General features: G+C 36.6%; 1 protein-coding gene across 1 annotated transcript in view; it reads left to right on the forward strand.

The window, feature by feature from the left end:
• Nucleotides 1-350: 350 nt before the first annotated feature.
• LOC141289436 (collagen alpha-1(XIV) chain-like) overlaps nt 351-19,191 on the forward strand; it is a 72,366-nt gene continuing 53,525 nt past the window's right edge. The window contains 8 exon segments of the mRNA XM_073821532.1: nt 351-436; nt 640-708; nt 5,846-5,962; nt 7,538-7,678; nt 7,769-7,861; nt 17,590-17,745; nt 17,829-17,948; nt 18,962-19,126. Coding sequence (XP_073677633.1) covers nt 648-708; nt 5,846-5,962; nt 7,538-7,678; nt 7,769-7,861; nt 17,590-17,745; nt 17,829-17,948; nt 18,962-19,126 — 853 coding nt within the window. The 5' untranslated portion in view covers nt 351-436; nt 640-647.

The raw sequence follows: 19,191 nt of genomic DNA on the forward strand, positions 1-19,191 counted from the left end.
TATATATATATATATTTTTTGCACCCTCAGATTCGAGATTTTCAAATAGTTGTATCTCGAACTATCAAAACAAACCTTATTTATTCAGCTTTCAGGTGATCTCAGTTTCGAAAAATCGACCCTTATGACTGGTTTAGTGTTCCTGGGTCACACATTGAGGAGAAAGTGAAGAAGGGCAGTGTTCTGCTAATGACAGTGTCTGAGGTGAGACATTCCCGTCTGTCAGCGCGCTCGACTCGAGTGAAAGACGTTGAAGAGTTTAATTAAAGGGCGGGAACTCATTCGCGCCTTCTGAGGGCTGTAAGATTCTCCGCTGAGTGCGCGCGCCAGACACGGTCACCCGCCCTGAGTGTGTGCGCGCTCCTGCTGCACTGGAGTCAGAGTCATTCACCTCAGCTGATCTCACGGTTCTTCTGTTTTTATGTTGTGACAGCAGGTGAGTGGGATACTTTGAAGTTTATTAGAAGAATAGCGTTAATTGAACGACTGAACTGTAACACTGCGCTCTTGTAAAGAGTTTTTCGTTTGTTCTTGTGCTGAAGTCCGTGAACTGTGGTGTTTTGCTGATGGCGCTCTTCATTTGTTAGTCGTTTGGAATACAAGGGTCTGCTAAATGAACACATGTAATTAATTCCTCAGCTGAGAGGATGCAGGTTCGAGTGCTGCTGATCCTGATACTGACATCAGTGTTCATCACAAATGCTCAAGGTACGACTGTCTCTCCATTTTAACTAAACTGATCATTTATTGTATCGCTCTGTTATTATCTATTGTTGTGATGTTCTTCCTGTTGTTCTTTTAATTTTCTGTCTCTCATTCTATCCATAAATCGCTTTGACTTGTTTTATTTTAGGTCATCTGTCAAAACAATAACACTTCAGATCAAAAGGGAATCTTTTCCCTGCTCAAGTTTTCTGTTTGTTTTAGAAATTCTTGTTCCTTCTTATTGCTTAAAGACATAGTTATCCCAAAAATGAACATCCTGTCATCTGCTCAGTCTCAAATTGTTGCCTTATGAGTCTGCTGAGCAAGAAATAAGATGTGTGTTTAGCTAAAATGTTGATGGTAGCCATTTACTTCCATAGTATTTTTAGTAGTTTAGTTACCACCATTCTTCAGAATGCATTATTTCATGTTCAGCAGAAGAAAAAAAACTCATACAGGTTTGAAAGATGATGACATCGTTTTCATGTTTGAGTGAAGTGTCTCTTTAACACAAAATACATGGCTGGACTTGTTGGAAGTGCCACAGATCTTGTGGCGAGAGCGACTTCTCCATTTAGTTCATTTTATGATCACGTAAAACGTTTATGTGGCTGTTTTCAGTAGCTTTAGGAACCATCGGTGTAGCAGAGAGCGACAGCATTCTCTCTCTGAAACGCTCCTGTCAGGAGGAAGCTGATCTCCTGGAGCGCGTCCAGCAGACACGTTCAGATCTGTTACTCAAATACCTGCCATCCGCTTCACCTCAGGTGTCTGCAGGATACAGAGCCGACGCTACGCAGCCATCCGTTACTGTATTACAGCGAGATCCAGAACTATAACTGTACAGTTGAAAGAGCAAGAGGCGACGCTTAGAATAAACTTATAGTTGTCATTTTAGTTATTGCTATTGTATTTGCTGTGAGAGGATCATCATTTGTGACCCTGGACCACAAAACCAGTCATAAGGGTCATTTTTCCTGAATTAATAATCTTTCCATTGATGTAGCCTATGGTTTGTTAGGATAGGAGAGTATTTGAAAATCTGGAATCTGAGGGTGCAAAATCTAAATATTGAGAAAGTTTTTGGCGATGCATATTACTAATTTTAACTAATTAACTAAAATTAGCTTACGATAGGAAATTTAGAAAAAATCTTCATGGAACATGATCTTTACTTAAAGGAGTAGTTCACTTTCAGAACAAATATTTACAGATAATGTACTCACCCCCTTGTCATCCAAGATGTTCATGTCTTTCTTTCTTCAGTCGTAAAGAAATGATGTTTTTTGAGGAAAACATTTCAGGATTTCTCTCCATATAATGGACTTCTATGGTGCCCCCGAGTTTGAACTTCCAAAATGCAGCTTAAATGCAGCTTCAAAAGGCTCAAAAGGAAGAAAGGTCTCATCTAGTGAAACGATCGGTTATTTTCTAAAAACATTTACAATTTATATACTTTTTAATGTCTACACAGAGTACACACAAAGCTAGACAAGATGAGCATTTGAGGTTAAAAAGTATAGAAATTGTAATTTTTTGGGGGTAAAATAACGCATCGTTTTGCTAGATAAGACCCTTCTTTCCTCGGCTGGGATCGTTTAGAGTCCTTTGAAGCTGCAGTTTTGAGGTTCAAACTCAGGGCACCATAGAAGTCCACTATATGGAGAACAATCCTGAAATGTTTTACTCAAAAAACACAATTTCCTTTCGACTGAAGAAAGAAAAACATGAACATCTTGGATGACAAGAGGGTGAGTACATTATCTGTGCATTTTTGTTCTGGAAGTGAATACTCCTTTAATATCCTGATGATTTTTGGAACAAAAGAAGAAAAATGTATAATTTTGACCCATTCAGAGTATTTTAGCTATTGTTACAAATAAACCCGTGCAACCGAAGATTTGTTTTGTGCTCCAGGATCACATTTGATAATCTAGAAAACTAAACAGCCTTGATGCATTTGTTAAACTTATGCGTTGGCCCATGTCACCCAAGATGTTCATGTCTTTCTTTCTTCAGTCGCAAAGGAATTACGTTTTTTGAGGAAAACATCCTAGGATTTTTCTCCATATAGTGGACTTCAATGGTGCCCAGTGGATTGAAGGTTAAAAATGCAGTTTCAGTGCAGCTTCAAAGAGCTCTAAATGATCCCAGCCAAGGAATAATGGTCTTATCTAATGAAACGATCCATTATTTACTTAAAATAATTACAATTTATATACCTTTTAACCATAAATGCAGGTCTTGTCTAGCTCTGGGATATGCATGAGTACTCGGTGTATGTGCATCGCAGAGATAGACAAGACCAGCATTTGTTGTTAAAAAGTGTATAAATATAGTTTTTTAGGAAAATAACGGATCGTTTCACTAGATAAGACCCTTCGTCCTCGGCTGGGATCGTTTAGAGCCCTTTAAAGCTGCATTTAAACTGCAATTTAACCTTCAATTCGTTGAGCACCAATTGAAATTCACTATATGGAGAAAAATCCTGGAATGTTTTGCTCAAAAAAGAAAGACATTAATATCTCTCAAAAATATGTCCAGGTCAGTTTCAGCTCCCAAACTGTGACATTTGGCATTTTGACATTTTCCCTCAAATTTTTTAGTACTGAAAATTTAGAGGTTTGATTGTGTTTAAAGAAATGTTACAGAGCAACAAATAAAAATGGGGTTTATTTTTTTATGCAGTACATTTTTTTTAGATTTTGTGGTGTTTGAGCGATTCATCCATTAGCTCAATAAAACCCAGTTTAGTTTTGAATGCGCACAAATTCTTGAGTGGACGTGAACCGGGACGTTTTACCAGCGTTGAGAGGAGAGAGAGCGTTTTCACACTCGTCTTCATTCAGGTTGGTGATCTTCACACAGTGTTTTATCTTCTGCCTGTTGCATCCGCTCTGAAGAGGAAACCGCAGCCTCTTTACAGAGACACACGTCTGTAAAGAACTATGCTGCGTTACGTTAACCTGCCTGCTAACCCAGACACAAACCCGGGTTTGTGGGATAGTGCACTGCATTTAGTGTTGAGAGGAATCAGACTTCATTGGCTGGAGAGAGATGGAGCATGTGTAGATGAGTCTGCGGTACATTGACGTCCTCCACCCGTCCTCACAAATAGACACTTAGTTTGGATTGTTTCCCAAAAGTCTGGCTTTCTTCTCGTTCTGTCTCACCACAAAGATGAGCAGCCAATCTTGCATGATATGAGGAGAAAGTAAGACTTTGTTTAGTCAAAACGCCGTGTCCTAACCAGGTCTGATCCGACAAGATTTTACACGCTAAACTGCTGAGACGTGACCAGTGCTGGTAGAAACCGATTATATGTAATCCACATTGGACAAACATTTGAGAACTCATCATTAGGTTAGATATTAAATGCTTGTAATCGGATTACAGTTACTTTTTTTATTGATTGCATGATTACAATGACATTAAAGTGTTTATAGGTTATTTTACTTTAATTTTTTTTCAGTTTTTTTTTAAGCGTAATACATTTAGAAGTTTGTAAATTTTTGTTTAAATTCGGAGGATTTTGGATTACTTAATTGCAATTTTAACAACATTTAAATGCACAAACTGTAATTTTGTAATGGAGGAATTCACAAACTATTTTGTCAACAGAGAGCCTCTTTGATTTAGATAGATGCTTTTAGTATCCCCTGAGATTTTATGTATTTAATGTTTATAAAAAAATAAATAATTAAGTCGGTAATTTAACGAAATGCTTGCATGTTCACGGTTTTCAGAAATCCTGATCTAATCAGGGTTCGTACAAGGTGCTTGAAGTACTTTAATTTGACTTTTTGAAATTTAAAGCCTGGAAAACCCTTGAAAATAGCAATATTCCTGAAGAGAAAAGTGCTTGAATTATTGAAAGACAATTTGTCTGTGAAATGTGTTTGTTTTTAATAAGCACATATCTTTTCATGCAAAATTCATGCAATTAAAAAAAACATACTTTTTTTTTCCTATTTCAGTAAATGTCATAAAAGTAGCGAGCTAAGCCAGTAATAGTGCTGATAATGTCGTGTAAACATGGTTGAAGACGCAAAAAGAGGTACAGATGAACCAAATAAATTTTGCGAGTCACTTACGCTCAAACCGCACTGATTCATTTCAAGCGATTCACCAGCAAAAACCAAATAAATTAAAAGAGACACACAAGCGACACCACTTGTAATGATTTGATTTGACTTAGATCGGGACTTTGTTTGCATATTGCGAATCATTTGATCCAAATCGGGATTTTAAATTGCGAATCATTTGATTCAGATCAGGACTTTGCGTATCACAATTGATGGTTCGTAAATCATTATTGAGATCAGGAATTCGGTGCAGGTTTGTGAATCATTTGATTCAATTTGGGACTTCGGAGCGCGTGTTGCAAATTATTTGTTTCAGATCAGGATTTTGGAGTGGTTTCGCAAATATTTCTGATTGTTTTTTTCTTAAACAGTGGAAAATATCAAACCAAGAGTGAGATCTCTAATTGAAGTCTTTGAAAATCAAGAGTAGTGCTTCAACAGTCTGGGAATTCAATTTTACAGCATCTGTACGAACCCTGTCTAATGTAATGCTAAATGCAATACTTTATTCCACATTTAGTTTTTACATCAATATTATACAGATAACTTTAAAACATGTCAAGTAATAGGTTATATTAGTAATTCAGTGTAATGTGGAATCAGTAGCGGATTACAGGTCTTTAGTATTCTGACCAGCACTGGGCAACACATGTCCATATTTGATTATGTCGATAAACCATAACTGTTTGTTGAACTTCTCATTTGTAAGTGGCTTTGGATAAGAGCGTGCAACAAACTCAGATTTACTTCATGGCTAGAGATGTATGTCGTCACGTTTGGTTAGGACACGCGTGACGACCGTGGCTTCCTCTCGTTCCATCTGTTTGACGCTCAGACACAGATGAAGACACTCTTGATGTGTTCAGATCTAATTAAGCGCTATCTGTTGGACAAACGGCCTTCACTCCACGCTGATCTGGAGTAACGGTGCGTTCGCTCTGCAGATGCTGGCTGTGATTAGATTGGGTTTGTTCATCAAACAGAGCATCTTTACATCCCAATTACAGGACGGTCTTTCTGAGGGATGCACTCTCTTGTTTCCGCTGTGTTCGCAGTGCCGATGCCCAGGAGGCTGCGTTTCAAAGAGCTGAGCTCCAACACGCTCGGCGTAACCTGGAAGGAGCCGAAGGGAGCGTTTGACAGCTACAGACTCCTGTACAGCACTGACTCAGGTGAGAAATCTCAGCTTTTCCCGCCTTTTGTGATTTGTGGTTGTCGGATGGCAGCAAAGAATGCTGGGAATGGGAATCCGCCTGGATCTGGAAGGGCCTTCTGGGACCCTCAGGAAAAAAGAGTAACATGCCATTCACTTATTTACTCACTCCCAAGCAGTGTTTGGGGTAACGCATTACAAGTAACGCAAGTTACGTAATAAATTACTTTTTCAAAGTAACTAATGCATTACTTTTTAATTGACAAGAAAATATCTGAGTTACTTTTCTCCCATTTATTGATTAAAAGCTCTCCTGTCCCCATGTGGAGAGAAATTGTGAGTAAGATGTTACTTTAGTTCTAGAATAAATGAGAACATGCATTAAATTATCTCACTTACTAAAAAACAGATACAGTGTTCTTCAAAATGAATAAAAACAGTCAAATTCAACGCAAACCTGTGATAATTAAATATGTTAAATAATGCAAATATCCTTTATGTATTTAATCCCATTTTATTAACCGATGTCTTTGCTGCTGATCTTCGATGATCCAATTCATCCATACTAATAAGCAGAAATGACTCAAGATAATCTAACATTTGTTTTCCTTTTTTTATTCCTGAAGAGTTGTCTTTTTTCTTCTGTGGTCTACTGTACAGACGTCAATTTACTTTTCTCTAAACCTGAGGCTTTTGGTGTGAAAAGGCTTTTACATTTGACAAAAATACAACTTTTTATATTAAAAACAAACAAGCAAGCCCTGCCCAGATTTAAAAAGTAACGGAAAAGTAACAAAACGCATTACTTTCCATTAAAAGTAACTAAGTAACGTAATTAGTTCCTTTTTTAGGGAGTAACGCAATATTGTAACTCATTACTTTTAAAAGTAACTTTCCCCAACACTCCTCCCAAACCAACCAAACTGAAAGAAATTAAAGTTTTGAAAGAAAATATTGTAGTATTTTAAATTTCTAATCTAATGCCCAAGTTCCCAAACATATTAATATGAATGGGCAAAATGAAACTTGATTGAGTGGACCGAAAGTAAATTTTGCGTATTATCAAATTATATTTTCTCTTGTGGACTATATCTAAACATCTTTTATGTGAAATATCTTATTCAGGTCAGTACTAAAAAAAGCAATAACATGCGTTTTTGTAAAATAATTAACATTTTGCAGATTCTGCGAGGGGGGTGTAAACTTTTGACATCAACTGTATGCTCACGTGTTTCTGCTTCTTCTTTGCTTGTGTTTTAATCCAGAGGTTCAGTAGTCTTTCAGAAGATGTTTAATAGCGTCTCCTACTGTAGTCTAGTAAAAATACAGAAAGATTGAAGATTCCGTCAATGGCGGGCAAAGAGTTAAAACAAAACGTAACTAGTTCAGACAACCCACTTTGAGAATAAGTCATTTTTAACAACCTGTCTTGTTGTGAACCATTTGATAGCCTCACATCACATCCGCTTCAGCTCTATTGTGTTCCAGATTGGTCTGAAATCCTCTAGTTGGGTTGTCTGAACTACTTGTAAGTCTAACTGTGACTGGGCTAAATCTCATTCATTTTCACATCTGAGTGTGTTTTGTCCATCAGGAGACGAGCGTGAGCTGATAGTGAGTAAATCTGAGCCCAAAGCGGTCGTCAAAGGGTTTGACCGCAGGAAAGAGTACAGCGTGAAGATCACAGCCGTCAGAGGAGCTGAGCAGAGTAAAGCGCTGATGGGCAGATACTCCGGTGAGACGCTACTCTGAGATACGTCTCCTTTATATGAGACACAGATATGGGCCGTGTGTTTTATTTCCTCTGACTGGTGCTGTGTTTCAGGGTCAGGGTCAGGGTCAGAGGTGAGTGACGTCAGCGCTCCGCTCAATCAGCAGGACACCAGCGCCACACAGCAGGACAATGAGATCAATGAAGGTGAGGTGAAACATCAGTCTTGACAATCATCTGGAGATCCAAAGCAGAAGATTCGACTGAACCGCTGATATCTTTGTCATTGTGATCTATCAGTGGACAACGGTTCAAAACATTCACTATAGTATTAGTTAAACATACTTTTAGTAACTTGAGTAGACGGGGACACAGGATTATATTCACTAAACTGCTGCTTTTAAACAGATCGCGCTATGACCCGTAATCTGAGAGTTTACATTTGCATTTATTTAATCAATCTTAACAGATAATGTGCTAACCCTATTGTCATCCAAGATGTTCATGTCTGTCTTTTTACGTAAAGATTTTTTTTTTTTTTGAGGAAAACATTTGAGGAATGTTCTCCATAAAGTGGACTTCTATGGTGCCCTGAGTTTAAATTTACAAAATGCAGTTTAAATGCAGCTTCAAAGGACTCTAAACGATCCCAGCCGAGGAAGAACGGTCTTATCTAGTGAAACAATTGGTCAATTATTTAAAAAAATTATATTTGTATACCTTTTAACCTCAAATGCTGGTCTTGTCTAGCTCTGATGCGCATGTGAACGCTGTGTATTCCAGTTCAAGACACTTAGGGTATGTCCAAAAACTCCCATCCAACTTCAAAATACCCAGTGTTTACAAAGTTTACATGCAAAGAAGATCAAACGCCCTTTACAAAAACATTTTCCACATACCCTAACTGTCTTGAACTGGAGTACAGAGTTCACACAGAGCTAGACAAGACCAGCATTTGAGGTTAAAAAGTATATACATTTTATTTATTTAGAAAATGACTGATAATTTTGCTAAACAAGACTCTTATTCTTCAGCTGGGATCGTTTAGAGTCCTTTGAAGCTGCATTTAAACTGCATTTTGGAAGTTCAAACTCGGGGCACCATAGAAGTCAACTATATGGAGAGAAATCCTGAAATGCTTCCCTTTAAAAAACATAATTTCTTTACGACTGAAGAAAGAAAGACATGAACATCTTGGATGACAATGGGGTTATACCCATACATTGTCTATACATTTTTGTTCTGAAAGTGAACTAATCCTTCAATCCAGATCAGTGACAGCACAAATGATTTATAAAGCATTATAAGAGCAAAATATCTTAAATGCATAAAGTCATGGCATTAAATGTGGTACAAATGCAAAAAATTCTGTATTTTTGTAATACATGCCTAAACATTCTTAAATCAAGATGCATTTACTAGAGATGCAAAATGAAGACAGTGTAAGAACTTGAAAAAAGTGGGAGCAAATATCTGTCAATGGAGAGTGGAAACTTGTTTCCCCTTACAACTAAGTTGATTTTTCTGCAAAACAAGACCAAAATACTGAGGAAGAACATGATTTTTGCAGTATAAAGTTATTTCCATATTCTAGTTAAGGTCTTTTTTTAATATGAGTTAAAAAGTAATGGAGATCAGTTTGAACTCCCTAGACATTTCCTTTAATTTTCCTTACTTGCTCTTTAAAAGGTCTTAAATGTACTTTTATAAAAGCTTCAGAAATCCTGTGCTATATCCTCTTATGACAGAACGGCGGGTGTGGGTTTTTGAACTAAGTGACGCAGTCGCTGTCAAATCAAGTCAAATGTATTTATGTTAGAGATGCACCAAATGTTCGGCAACTGGAATTATTCAGAGAAAAGACCAAATAAACGATGACTGTCCGAGAAAGAGGCAAAACTCATTCCAAGCAGCGACAGCGAGAGACTGTTTAGAAGCGCATCGCATGTCTTCATGAGGAGAGAAAGGTTACTGTATGATGACTGAAATCATCCATTAGTCAATCAACTCCAGAACGTTCTGTTGTCTAATACACCAGACACCAATTGTGTTTATTCTGACAGCAGCTCCTTAGCCAGGGTTCAAAGACCAAAGATGACAATCATTCACAAATCTGCTGCTGCCAGCAAAAACTAGGACTGAGCTCTTCTTGTGGGTTTACCACTAAATAAAAGTCACCGAAGTCAAAAAAGTAAGACAAAAATAGTAAAAACAGCTCTATTAATACATTTATTCTAACATTCTCCTTTGCTCAGCAAGGCTGCATTTATTTGTACATTACAAACACAAGCCTGATTCAAGAAGGGGCTCTTAAAATGGCCAAAGAATATTATTTTACTAACTTATTCATTTTAAGTTAAATTGTGGTTTGTTGGTAGGCTATAATGTCGACTAGAATGTTAAAAATGTTCAGTTTTAGGTAAATATTTTTAAATAGTTGTTTTGTAATGATATTTTTCTTTGAAAAGCAAGACAAAACTGTAAAAAGCACATTTTGGATATTTAATTTATGCAATAGTCAAAAAAAAAAAAAAATCTGAAAAACATGAAAAAACTTGTTTGGTGATCAGCCTTCGACCCGGTGTTTAATTTTGTTTGGTTTCGGCTTCAACCAAGAATTTTGATTTCAGTGCATCCTTAATTTAATATAGTGCTTTTCAGAGCAGCTTTACAGAAAAGCATGATGTTAATGTTTATAATGTCTAAATATCTTCATGCCTTATAGTCTCATCGATCAGATTACAGCTGGGTGATGACAAAACTCAAAACTTTGGTGGAACCAGTACAGGTTTTGAGTTTGATTAATAAATATATTGGATGTTTGTTAAATCATTCTTGATGTAAAAGCGTCCATCTTTCAAAATCCATCTACTTTATTGACAACAGAACCGCTGTTGTTGATGGAGTCAGTCTTCATCTGTGACATGCTTTCTTTAGTCTGAGTTTCTTACGGTGTGATTTAACCACAGTGGATTGTGTTGACAAGTAACTCATAAATCAACATAAGCCACTCGTAAAGTTTTATTTACTCACTGAAGCTCATTTACTCCCAGCGAGGGTTAATTTGGGTCCTTCTTCAGAGACTAACCTCATAAAGAGCCTCAAGCCGTCAGAAAAGATTGAGTTTGCTGTGACTGTGGAGTGTGTGCTCAATAATAACTGAACTAATGCACTCAATACTGTTTGAGACGTTTCCATCCACTTGGTTCTTCTTATTCTTGTTCATGAGTTTCAGTTTGATGATCAATGGAAGTGAATTAAATAAGAGAAATATGTGAAAATCTCACGCAGCACAAAAACTGAACGTTTCTCTCTCTCTTATATTTGTTTGTAGAGTTAGAGAGGGTTATGCAAGCATCTGCTCTCTGCTATATTTAGTGTATCCTGCTTAAATGGTGGTTTGAAACACAGCGACCGCAGAGGCTCATGGGATTTGGCTCTGGAAACGTGACATTAGTGTGGAGATTGACGGCTTGTGTGTGTGATTTATAATGAATGTGATTATAGGGCCGTCTGCTGAAGAGAGCTCTGTAAATCTTCTCAGAAGTTCTCTGTTTGAGATTTTGCACAAAATAAAATCTCTATTTCTTCAGAACAGTTTCATTTTTAACCTTTAACTAATCTTAACTTTAACCAAACTTAAAAACATAACTGCAACTTGATTCATGTAACATTCTTTAGATGAGAATAGAAGGACAATATTGTTTTCAGTGTTCAGAAATAATATAAAATGCTAAATATTTCTGAGCCAAAATATAGACTTAAAACGTCAATTCAATTCAAACTCTTCTTGACTGAAAGTATGACGGCAGAAACAGCGATTATTAACCATAAATGAAAATAGCAGTCTTTTTTTTTAACCTGGTCATGATTAATTTTTCTGAATTTAATCATGAATAATCGTATACACTGTAAAAAAAATCTGTAAAATCTACGGTAAAAAACTGGCAGCTGTGGTTGCCAGAATTTTACCGTAAAAAAATACGGTAGCAATGTTTTACATTTTAAGGTTTTCACTTAAATTTACAGGTAAATACTGTAATTTCATACTAAAAACCGTAATTCATATAATGGTAATGTACCAACTTTTTGAAGCACTGAAATCTGTTTTGTACCTTTGTAATACAGTGATAACCACCAAAAGCAGATGGAGATGACAACATCACATGATGAACCAAAGCCCATCGCACGGAGGTTTTAAATAATAACATATATAGAAGGTGCACAGTGTCATTCACACAAACACTAAACACCATCATGGTAACACACATAAAACTGAAATAATGCAAAAAACATTAATGTAACATACAACCCTAATGTACAAAACTGCCAAGAAAAAAATTAAGATGAAGTTATTTCAACAAAAAAAAAAAAAAAAACATCAAATAAAAAAATGAAATTCAGGGAATTTAATGTCAATTTACGGTTATTCACTGTAAATTTTACGTTCTTTTTCACTTCCAAAAACGGTATACTACCGTAAAATTAAATGCAATGTCCAACACAATTTTTCACCGTATATAGAAGGGGAACTTACCATTAACCATTTCACAGGTTTTTACCGTAGCATTTTTACAGTTTTTTACCGTTAAATTCACTGTCATTTTTTACAGTGTATTTATATTGTCCTAATCTCCAATGAATGTAGAAACAACATGAAGAAAGTATATTTTAAGGCGAGACACTGCAGGTGAACAGGGTAAAAAAATAACTAATGTTTATCTCCTTACTTACCCAGTTGATTGATTACATTGATAATTGCAAAAAGAAAATTTTGTATTACAAGTTTTCTAAAATGTTAGATTTAAATATGCAAATGAGGCATTATTTAATGAAATATGCGCTATTTTGCATACATTTCTAGTACAGAAATCTAAACACTGGATGAAGTCAGTCGAAATTCTTGTTTAATTGTTTTTGACATATTAGAGTCAAATGTTCTTACAGAGGGGATTTTGTGGATCTCATTTTGTCACTCCATAATTAAGAAAATACTTAGAACAGACAGAAAACAATATAGTTTTTTGGGGAATAAAATGTTGTATAAAATCAAGCTAATTCTATATGAACAAATGCCTCTGTAAAAACCTTCAGGATATAGACAGGAACACAAATAAAGTGCTATAAAAGAAACACTTAACAGTGTCCTCAGGATGTTTTCTTTCCACTAGTCTGAAAAAACACTTTATAAAAAAACAGAAAGCCCCAAATCTCAAACAGGAGCATGAAGAAATGTGTTTTGGCTGCAGTGTCTCTCCTTAAATATGTTTAATGGCATCTTTTTACTGAGTAGCTTATTTTTCATGAAGTATTGATACCAATACTGCTACTGGTGTCTCTATTAAATGCATTGCTCCTCAATTTTACCTATTAATTATAGCCCTTCAACATTAGAGTATAATTGAAAGGCATTCTTTTTAACATTTAATAGGCTCTGAAATATACGACAACTTTTAAGTGGTTTTAAAACAGTCTTCACATAAACTACAAATTGTATATGCATAAACTATACAAATTAATCTGTATTCAAGCTACAAAAGTTAATGAGTGACTAAAGCTATCGAGTGATTTCTCTTTTTCTTTTGTTCTTTGATTTCCATCAATGACAGACTTCAGCAGGTTTCACTTTAAAAGCAGTGCCTCTTTAAATCCTGATGCACATCTGATACATGTCCAATTTTCTCCCAACTGTTCAAGACTTTGTAACTCATTTAAGACTACGTTTATGAGGTAACTTTTGACGTAATTGTTTGCAGTGTTGGGGAAAGTTACTTTTAAAAGTAATGCGTTACAATATTGAGTTACTCCCTAAAAAAGTAACTAATTACGTTACTTAGTTACTTTTAATGGAAAGTAATGCGTTTTGTTACTTTTGCGTTACTTTTTAAATCTGGGCAGGGCTTGTTTGTTTGTTTTTAATATAAAAAGTTCTACTTTTGTAGCAAATGTAAAAGCCTTTTCACACCAAGAGCCTCAGGTTTAGAGAAAAGTAAATCTCCGTCTGTACAGTAGACCGCAGAAGAAAAAAGACAACTCTTCAGGAATAAAAACAAAGGAATGTTAGATTATCTTGAGTAATTTCTTCTTATTAGTATGGATGAATTGGATCATCGAAGGTCGGCAGCAAAGACATCGGTTAATAAAATGGGATTAAATACATAAAGGATATTTGTATTATTTAACATATTTAATTAGTGCAGGTTTGTGTTGAATTTCAGTGTTTTTGTTCATTTTGAAGAACACTGTTTCTGTTTTTTAGTGAGTGAGATGAATTAATGCATGTTCACATTTATTCTAGAACTAAAGGAACATCTCACTCACAATTTCTCTCAACATGAGGACAGGAGAGCTTTTAATCAATAAATGGGGGAAAAAAGTAACTCAGATATTTTCTTGTCAATTAAAAAGTAATGCGTTGCTTTACTAGTCACTTGGAAAAAGTCATATTATTATGTTTGTTGTAATGCGTTACCCTCAACTCTGAGTTTTACTTGCATTTGCTGATTGAAAGAGTAAATTTTAAGCTTGTTCATAGACAACACATCTGAGTCGATCATCAGCTGTGCGTCATGTGCTCACATCAACTCTTAGCATGTCTAATTATAACACATAACTGTGATGCGACTGTGTCTTTTCTGATTGACTGTCTCTGTCTCTGTCCTGCTGTTTCTGCACAGATTCCCTCTGCAAGTCTACACTAGCTGAATACTTTTATTCATCTCTGTCTCTGTGCCTCATGGGCATGCAGGTGTGCCCGCGTATATCTCTCTATCCTGCAGTCATTCTCTCTCTCTCTCTCTCGCTCGCTCTCTCTCTCTCTCTCTCTCTCTCTCTCTCTCTCGCTCGCTCGCTCGCTCGCTCTCGTTGATTATTAGCTGTCGTTCAGTTGCAGCTTTAGGTCACATATAATCATGGCATGATTTACACAATGACACACAGTGATCCCTGAATTAAAGGAGTAGTTCACTTCCAGAACAAATATTTACAGATAATGTACCCTTGTCATCCACATGTTCATGTCTTTCATTCTTCAGTCGTTAAGAAATTATGATTTTTGAGGAAAACATTTCAGGAATGTTCTCCATATAGTGGACTTCTTTGGTTCCCATGAGTTTGAACTTCCAAAATACAGTTTAAATGCAGCTTCAAAGGACTCTAAACGATCCCAGCTGAGGAAGAAGAGTCTTATTTAGCGAAACCATCAGTCATTTTCTAAAAAAAATTTTTTTTTTTTAATATACTTTAGTCTCAAATGCTCATCTTGTCTAGCTCTGTGATGCACTCTGTGTATTCCAGTTCAAGACAGTTAGGGTATGTCCAAAAACTCCCATCTCATTTTCTCCTCCAACTTCAGAATTGTCCTCCATCGCTGCAGAAGTACAGACCCAGTGTTTACAAAGTGAACGTGCAATACAAGGTCAAAAGCCGTTTACAGAAAAAGGTAAAACAGGGATGTTGGACAATTTTGAAGTTGGAGGGGAAAATGAGATGGAGTTTTTGGACATACCCTAACTGTCTTGAACTGGAATACACATGTGCATCACAGAGCTAGACAAGACCAGCATTTAAGGTTTGAAAGTATATAAATGTTTATATTTTTTAGAAAATGACTGATGGTTTCGCTAGATAAGACTCTTCTTCCTCGGCTGGGATCGTTTAGAGCCCTTTGAAGATGCATTTAAACTGCGTTTTGGAAGTTCAACCTTAGGGCACCATAGAAGTCCACTATATGGGAAAAACAGTTTCTTTACGACTGAAGAAATAAATGGGGACAATACGGTGAGTACGATATCTGTAAATATTTGCTCTGGAAGTGAACTACTCACATTGTTTGCAACGCTTCTTGATATTTTAGGATATTTACAAACTGATTATGCAGGTGGTTGGAAAAAAAGTTGGAGCAAGTGATTACATTTTGATGAAATATTATGAAAACAAACAACATGTTTTTTTATAATAATGTCAGGTAAATGAGGAGGAGGATGTGTTCTGTAAATATAGGGCACATTTTGATGTCATGTTGACTTTCAAGTTCAAAAGTCAGGTACAGGAATGAACTTGCTATGAGCTACACTTTACCTGACCCTAACACTGACCCCACACTGACCCCACACTGACCCCTTACGGTGACCCTAGCACTGACCTCTCTAACCCTCAAGGCAGATTCAATCTGAACCTTTCGGCTCATTTTTGTCTTGACAGTTGTTCAGAATGAGCGATGCACTTCGTGTTGAAGGTTAAGTGAAAATTCACATTGAAATGAAGTTTATTTTTGTATTATGTCTTTTTTCAAACTGCCCACTTGATTCCGTATTTAAGGTACATACAAGTCAAAAGCAACAAACTGCTGAACTGACTGACTGAATGTACTTTATTTTGCGCAAGTAAAGGGAAAATGTATAGATTTAGAAACTAGAAATGTCTCACAACAAGTCTCACAGCTAAAAAAAAAATCATAAAATGAAGGAAAATTAACCTGCATTAAAATCATACTGTATTATTACACATGTGAATGTTCTGTGTTACATGTTTAACAAATATTGACCATTATCTGAGCATTATGAACTCTTATTTAGTTCCTGATCGTATACACACTAGCGTTCAAAAGTTTGGGGTCAGTAAGACTTGTAATAGTCTTTAAAGAAGTCTCTTCTGCTCATCAAGGCTGCGTTTATTTGATTTAAAATACAGAAAAAAAACAGTAATATTGCAAAATGTTTTTTACAATATAAAATAATGTTTTTTATTCTAACATGCTTTAAAATTTAATTTATTTCTGTGATGAAAAGCTGAATTTTTATCAGCTGTTACTCCAGTCTTCAGTGTCACATGATCCTCCAGAAATCATTCTAATATTCTGATTTATTACTAGAATGATCAATGTTGGATGATTTTTTTCAGGATTCTTTCACGGATAACAAGTTTAAAAAGTACAGTGTTTATTCAAAATATAAATATTTTATAACAATGTAAATGATTTATTAACTTTTAATAAACTTTTAATTATTAACTTAATACATCCTTGGTGAATAAAAGTATGAATTTCTTTAAAAAAAAAGAAACAATAAAAATGTACTGACCCCAAATAGTCAATTATATTACATTCTGGCTAAATGTGAGTAAATGAGTCATTGACAAAACAAGCTTTTATCTTCAGATGTTTTGTTAAGGCCTGTTCTCATCAAGATCAATAACTATAATCATACAATTGTAATAACTTTCAGAGTGATTTTTTTTCCAGCTGATGAGCAATAAACACATTGGCAGCCAATCAAAATCCATTCCTGCTTTAAAGAGCTTGAGCATTTAAAGCTGCTGGTGTATTTTTATAAGCCTTCGTTTAACCCCTGCCTGACCCTGACCTCTGACCTCCAGCAGGAGTGACGAAGCAGAATGTGTGTGTTTGTGCTCGTTCTCTCGTTCGTGCAAACGGCTTGACGTTCATTTCACACACTGTTAGCACAAGGCTGTCACAGGCTTCTGAAAGGACACGTTCCTAATGTGTATAGACTTGACAGAGCGCAGCATTATGGGTAAAAGCAAAGCCAGGCATCTGGGAGTGAAAGACAAATGCAGAGAGTTTAAGCTGAACGTGTTCCAGCAGGAGTTACATCTATACGCCGTTCTCCTTCTTGATTGTGATGTTTTCTCTGCAGGCGAGAGCATCTTTCATCGGATTCAGAGGCGGCTCAGACTCATCATGAGGGAATCAGACACAATAGTGTTGTAGAAGAAACATCTGACAGTCCAAAACTGAAATAAAGACATTTATGAGCACTCTGAGTCTTTGTGTCGTTCATCTTTTGCCCTGAGCGTGAGCATCCGGACTGCGGCCCTCGTGTTAGCATTCTTCCTGTGGGGGAGGTAGGTTTGTGTGTGGTCTACTTTCTGCTGTCATTTGATCCAGTGTTTGTTCTGTCTGTCTGTGTCTTTAGTGGACGTCTTCACATGTAGGACTCCAGCCGTCGCTGATATTGTGATTCTGGTGGACGGATCGTGGAGCATCGGTCGGATTAATTTCCGGTTGGTGCGGATGTTTCTGGAAAGTCTAGTCAGGGCCTTCTCGGTCGGATCTGAACACACGCGTGTTGGTGCGTCTGCACTCTCATTGGTGTGTTTCTAGAGTGTTTGTGTTGTGTGTTGGGTGTAGTAAATAGTGTGTGTGTGTGTTCAGGTTTAGCACAGTACAGCGGGGATCCGAGGATCGAGTGGCATCTGAACACTCACAGCACTAAAGAGTCCGTTATCGATGCTGTGAAGAATCTGCCCTATAAAGGAGGAAACACACTTACAGGTTCATACACACACAAACGCACACTCATACACTGCCTTACAAAAGTATTCACACCCCTTCATTTTTGTCACATTTTGTTTTGTTGCAGCGTTATGTTAAACTGCTTTAAATTAGTTTTCCCCACATCAGTTTACACTCCATACACCATAATAAAGACAAAGCAAAAACCAGATTTGCTAATTTTACAAATGTATTAAAAATCAAACACTGAAGTAAGGAGATTGCATAAGTATTCATACCCTTAACTCAGTCCATAGTTGAAGCAGCTTTACAGCCTCAAGTGTTTTTGGGTCTGATGTGACCATCTTTGCACATCTGCATTTGGCAATTATCTGCCATTCTTTGCCTCACCTTTTCACCTCTCCATCTCTGTCAGCTTGGACATTTTCTAGAGTCCTAGTTGTTCCAATCGTCTTCCATTATGGAGAATGCTTCTGTCAACCTTCAATGCAGCAGATTTGTTTCTGAACTCTTCTCTAGATCATCGCCTTAACGCAAGTCTGTCACTGAGCTCTACAGGCAGTTATCTTGGTTTTTGCTCTGATCTGCATTTTCAGCTGTTAGACCTTTTCTGAGAGGTGTGTGTCTTTCTAAATCAGACTCGTTCAAATGAATTTGCCACAGTTTAACTCCACTCCAAGTGTAGGAACATCTAGAAGCAATATGAATGCTCCTGAGATACATTTCCAGTGTCCCAGAAAAGGGTATGAATACTTATGCAACGGGATCTTTTCAGTTTTTTATTTCTAATACATTTGCAAAGTTGTTACAAACCTGTTTTGTGCTTTGTCATTATGGTGTATGAGATGTAGATTGATGTGAAAAAAAAAGTAATTTAAAGCAGTTTAACATAATGCTGCAACAAATCAAAATGTGAAAAAAATGAAGGGCTATGAATACTTTTGCACTGTACGTACACGCCAAACTCACACACACACAAACAAAAAGCTTAGATCTGAATGACTTCATTCTTACTGTAGTGCATCTGCTCGTACCTTTGTGTGTGTTTCCAGGTCTTGCTCTGACGCATATTCTGGAGAACAGCTTCAAACCTGAATCTGGGTCCAGGCCTGACGTTCCTAAAATTGGGATTCTGATCACGGATGGGAAATCTCAGGATGATGTTCTTGCTCCTGCTCAGAGACTCAGAGACGCTGGGATTGAGCTCTTTGCTATCGGTACCAGAACTAAACCAGCTCTCACTTAAATACGGTCTTTTAAATACATGAGTTAATAGTTTTCT

This window comes from Garra rufa, chromosome 17 (assembly GCF_049309525.1).
Source record: "Garra rufa chromosome 17, GarRuf1.0, whole genome shotgun sequence".
Taxonomy (NCBI): Eukaryota; Metazoa; Chordata; class Actinopteri; order Cypriniformes; family Cyprinidae; genus Garra; species Garra rufa.